This window comes from Astyanax mexicanus, chromosome 7 (genome assembly GCF_023375975.1).
Source record: "Astyanax mexicanus isolate ESR-SI-001 chromosome 7, AstMex3_surface, whole genome shotgun sequence".
Taxonomy (NCBI): domain Eukaryota; kingdom Metazoa; phylum Chordata; class Actinopteri; order Characiformes; family Acestrorhamphidae; genus Astyanax; species Astyanax mexicanus.
In genome coordinates, this window is record NC_064414.1 from 47034176 (window position 1) to 47039491 (window position 5316).

A 5316-nucleotide genomic window follows, 5' to 3' on the forward strand; every position below is an offset into this window, starting at 1 on the left:
TTGCAACATCATCACAACCAGGGGATAAAAGGAACCAGTCTTTATGCACAAAATCAATTTTTGGTCAGGAATAGCAGTCTAGTAATTTTCTGATAGTTCATTTATTGAGGTAATGTGAGTAATTTCCTCACTGTCCCAGACCTAATATGCTGTTTTATGTCTGCTTTCATAAACATTACAGTTTACTGTAATTGACTCAACTATAGACTGTGTATACTTAACAAATTAGGCGAAACTAATAGGACATATAAGTGTTTATGTGATAGACATTTAGTGAGTAAGAAAACTATACTCAGTGGAATGTCAATAGAGACCTGATGATTAGACCATTTTACTTAATATATTTTAACTGGTAGTCAGCTATTGCTAGCTACCATATAAGTGAATGTAATATTAAAAAGCAATGAAAAACAAACAAAAAGAGGCAATTATGAAATGTATTTTTTTTATTAAGTCAACATGAATTAATAAACAGTGAGAGATCTAATTACAACAGATGATTAACCTTACAATCGGAACATACACCCAGTAATTATGAGATGTTATAATGCATTATTTGATTATTATATGTTATGGCATGTTTTCCACACTTCTGGAGAGAATAATTAATGGTAATTGCACAATACGTAGCATGTGTAAATGTGAACATTTTACTTTACTTGTGGTCGAAGCCGACTTTTTTTTTCATCCAACTATAAGCTCCACTCAGATGAGACCTGATTCCTGTAGAAAACACAGTAAAATTAATGTTCTGTAAATATTCTTAAACTATTATATTTTGACATCTAGTTTTTGCACAATCTCTTACATTGGAAAAACAGTAGTATTTACCTTTCCCATCCACTGATCCTGAACATTTCTCTAAATTGTAGAATTCTCCTCTATTTTCCTCGTGCATGATAGCAATCTTCTGCAGCAGTTCCTCCATTTGGCTCCGTTCGCTGGCATCTCTGTTATTCAGTGCGTGAACTCTGTTCCCATTTTTGCTCACGAGTTCACAGAGGTCTGCATTCTCTTGAATGAAGCAATCGATCGTTTTTTTATTCAGATCATCTTTTCCTGTGAAAAGGAACATTGTGTGTTTAGCGGCATTCTGCCCCAGACAATCCTGAACGTGCTGCATGATTCTTTTCGATTCTGGAGTGAAGCGGCCAACGCTCATCACAATCATCATGACATGAGGTTTATAAGTGGACACGGATTCGCAGATAATCTTCTGGATTTCTTCTGAATTTTCATCAAAGCCTGGAGAGTCTATGAGCTGCAGACTAAGCTCAGGTGCAACATATTTGTAGACATCCTTGTTTTCAGTTTGTTCTCCGTGTTTTTGGAGATTCCTGATACTTGAGGTTTTTCCCCCCTTTGTCATTCCAAGGAATAAAACTCGGACAGTGTTTTGGCATATTTGGGCATCAATGGGAGTTTCTTCCTCTCTGAAGGTCTTTTCACTGCTTCCAGTCTCCTCAGGTGGGATTTTTTTGCTGGGCTGTTTTTTGTTGATGCTGAGCTGGGAACTACTTGCCGAACTCCTCATCTCTGTCTTTATCAGGTTTTCCAGGACTTTCTCCACGTCTTCATCAGATCTCTCGTCTCTGTTGTTCCAGGAGTGGCATCTGTGACCGACACTCCTTAACAGCTCTTGAAACTCTTTTCCTCCTTCCCTGAGAAATTGCTCAAAGGTTTTAAATTCAAGATTATCACTGTGGGTAAACAGGATGGTGGTGTGTTCTAGATATGAAGAACCAAGGACTTTTTCGAGTCTGTAGATTTTATTAATTTCTTCAACTTCCACAAGACCAACCTTTATAACCAGGAGGAAGGAGTATGGTCCATTGAGAGTCTGCAGAACCTTCTGTATTTCTCTCTCGACTTCTTGCAGGGAACGTTCTGTGCAGTCCCAGCCTGGAGTATCCACTACAGTAACCGTCCTGCCGTTGATTATTTCAGTTTCAATTTGGCATCTCAGAGTGACTGACTTTGCAGATGCATCTGATAAGAAGTGTTTCTGGTTAAGTATTGTGCTTCCAGAGCAGCTTTTACCAGAACCAGAATTGCCGATTAAAACTATCTGTACTGAAGCATCAGTACTCGTCTTTTGTGTGTCAGAAGCCATTTCACCCTGATGTTCCTGCAAAACAATTAAAAATTAGTTATTTTGGAGTGTATTTTCATACGTTTCTATTTAAACAATAAAAGCTTGCTGAATAAAAAAAAATCACACTAGTATGTACAGTACTGTGCAAAAATTTTAGGCAGCAAAGCAAATTTAAATTATCCATTTATCTCAGCAGTATAAGTGTTTTTACCTGACAAAAGCAGAATTTGATATGAGGAGAACTAGAAATAACTCTATTAAAGATTAACTCTACTATCAGATGAGGAGAGATTAGGAGATGTTTAAGGAAAACAGTGCTATAAAAGCTCTTTAAAAATATATATTATTTATTGTAATGCTAATGTGTTTTACTGAGCTAATAAACACTTACTTCACGGATAAGAAGCTTTTTCTTTACTGAAATTCTCACATGTGCTTCTTTACTGAAATTCTCACATGTGCCTGAATTTTTTGCACAGTACTGTATAATTAGATTTTAGTAGTTTGGGTTCAAACAAAAGTATATGGTGATCCAATGTGATTCTGTGCTATTCCAGTTTTTAAATCATTTTAAGTTGAACATGAACATCCAGAAACCATCATATAATACATTTAATTTAATAGAGCAAATCACATCAAGATTAGTAATTCTCACAATGTTGTTTCCAAGCATTTATATGTATAAAATGTAAAAAGCTTTGTTCTTCTTTACTAAAATTAGCTGTGTTACATAGTTTTGTTTTTTTGACAGCATGATACACTTACCTTCCTGAAGTCAGCTCAGAAGTAGACAGAAGAGGCAACGCCCGGTCTGAGGGTTTTTACAGTCCAAGAGAGTCCAGCTCTCAGCTGAACTATCCAATCAAGAAAGAGCATTTCAGGCAGGATGGGCAGAACTGCCCACAACTGATCTTATAAAATCTCTGCAGTGATTCAACTTTTTAAACAGTCAAAACTCCCAACTCAACTGATTAAACAGTCAAAACTTCCAGCGATATCATTACTGCAACAGCCATGGCTTCAAGTGGTGAGTATGGATGAACTAACAGAATGCAGGTTTGCTTTATTTGCTGTATAGCAATATATTATAAAGTTATTGTTATGCTATTATATATAAAAAATACTCACAGTTAAATAATGTATTTCATTATTGAATTATGGAATTTTCTGCACATGTAAATTTTAAATCATAATGTATATATATATATATATATATATATATATATATATATATATATATATATATATATACTGTATATATATATATATATATATATATATATATATATATATATATATATATATATATTTTGCAGCATTATTCTTAAACTAACTTTTTTACATTTCATTTTATGCCTTTAACTAATAATGTGCAAATGTTTAAACTGGTTTGAACAATGATATTTACATTTTAATGACCTTCTACAGAAAAAAATAAATATATTCTAAATTAAAATCCTACAGCATGAATAAAAAATAGCAATTTGACCACAATGTAATTTTGCATATATATTTACTGCATATTACGATTGCTCTATATTTTTCCTACTATACTGCTTCTGTTATTATTAAAAGCATTGATTTCAAACTTGATATGCATTAGGAATAATATTGTAAATAACATGTACATTTTTTTATTAATAATTAAAACTAATGTCAAATAAAATATATAAAAATAATTTTGCTACATGGTTTTATGATTGTAATTAGGCAGTTAACTGAGGTCACAACAGCTACTGCTGCTCAGCTTATTTAGCAACTATTGTTTTATGGTTCATCTTACAGGAATGGATCCATGGCGTTTAGTCCTACTGGGCAAGACTGGGGTTGGAAAAAGTGCCACAGGCAACACAATTCTGGGTGAGAATTTGTTCAAGTCTGATGTCAGAGCCACCTCTGTTACAACCACTTGCTTGGGGCTTACCAGAGAGGTCAACAATCGAAGTATCACAGTTATCGACACACCCGGTCTGTATGACACCAGTATGTCTAAAGAATTTGTTGTGAGGGAGATTGTGAAGGGAGTCCAGATGGTTGCTCCTGGTCCTCATGCCTTTCTTCTTGTGATTGATGTGAAGCGCTTCACTGAAGAGGAGAAAAACACTGTCAGGAATTTCCAACAGATCTTTGGTGATGGAGTGCACAAGCACATGATCGTGCTGTTCACTCGTGGAGATGATCTTGAGTATGATAACAAATCCATTGAAACCTTCCTCCAAGAGGCTGGACCTGACCTCCAACACCTGATCTCTGCTTGCGGACGGAGGTACCATGTGTTCAACAACAGGAAGAGGGGAGATCGTACTCAAGTGGAGAATCTCTTCAAGAAGATTCAAATGATGCTGAGTGGAAACAATTACAGATACTACAGCTATGAGCTCTTTACGATGGCCAACGATAAGGCTAGATTGGAGGCTGAAGTCGAACGTCTAGAACAATCTACCTCGAAATCCAGTTGGTGTAGTATTCTGTAGGCTAAAACATAATAAACTATGTGTATTTTATTAATTAATGAAGTTAATAAAATGTTCACCCCTTTAAAAGAAGAGCAAATATAACCAAAGACAATATATATATATATATATATATATATATATATATATATATATATATATATATATATATATATATATATATTCTATATGTAGGCTTTGCTAGTATACTTGTAATATGTCTCTTTTATCAAGATTTTTTATAAACAAACTTACTGCTGCAACTGTGGATTATTGGTGTTGGCAATTAAATAAATTAATAAATAAAACTGATTTTTTTTTTCATTTGTATATGTGATTAATTTATGTGATGGGAACACTGTTCACTGTTTATTGTAGTATTATCAGTATCAGAATTTAGGGATTACAATTTAAACTAGAGAATTCTGCTCTATGGAATTAAAATATTCCACACTGCACCATACATAACCTTCACATCCTCTACGACAGGGCTGTCAAAACTTTTTTTGTTGGGGCCAGAAGGAGAAATATATTTGAAGTCACGGGCCACACTCTGTAATAAAACAAATAATGAAATATACCACTTTAAATAATACTTTTTTCCTAAATATTTCATTTACACACCGTTTTACTTAACTAACTAACTATCTTTATCTTTGACAGTGTTGTGTAAACTAAGATTTTTCAAATTGATGTTTAATTTCATGATGTCTCTTAATATAAAACTCCTTAATTACGGCAACTTTTAGACTCTTTGGCCCGTTTTTC

General features: G+C 34.0%; 2 protein-coding genes across 2 annotated transcripts; one reads left to right on the forward strand and one right to left on the reverse strand.

The window, feature by feature from the left end:
• Window positions 1–423: 423 nt before the first annotated feature.
• Window positions 424–2942, reverse strand: LOC111195957 (GTPase IMAP family member 5). The gene is made up of 3 exons (XM_049481490.1): window positions 2861–2942; window positions 832–2128; window positions 424–723 (listed from the first exon to the last, which is right to left on the reverse strand). The coding sequence occupies exons 2-3, from the start codon at window positions 2111–2113 to the stop codon at window positions 656–658; spliced, it is 1350 nt and encodes a 449-aa protein (XP_049337447.1). The 5' UTR covers window positions 2114–2128; window positions 2861–2942; the 3' UTR covers window positions 424–655.
• A 65-nt stretch (window positions 2943–3007) lies between these two features.
• Window positions 3008–4683, forward strand: zgc:153642 (uncharacterized protein LOC768150 homolog). The gene is made up of 2 exons (XM_049481491.1): window positions 3008–3122; window positions 3881–4683. The coding sequence occupies exons 1-2, from the start codon at window positions 3110–3112 to the stop codon at window positions 4567–4569; spliced, it is 702 nt and encodes a 233-aa protein (XP_049337448.1). The 5' UTR covers window positions 3008–3109; the 3' UTR covers window positions 4570–4683.
• The last annotated feature ends 633 nt before the right edge of the window (window positions 4684–5316 follow it).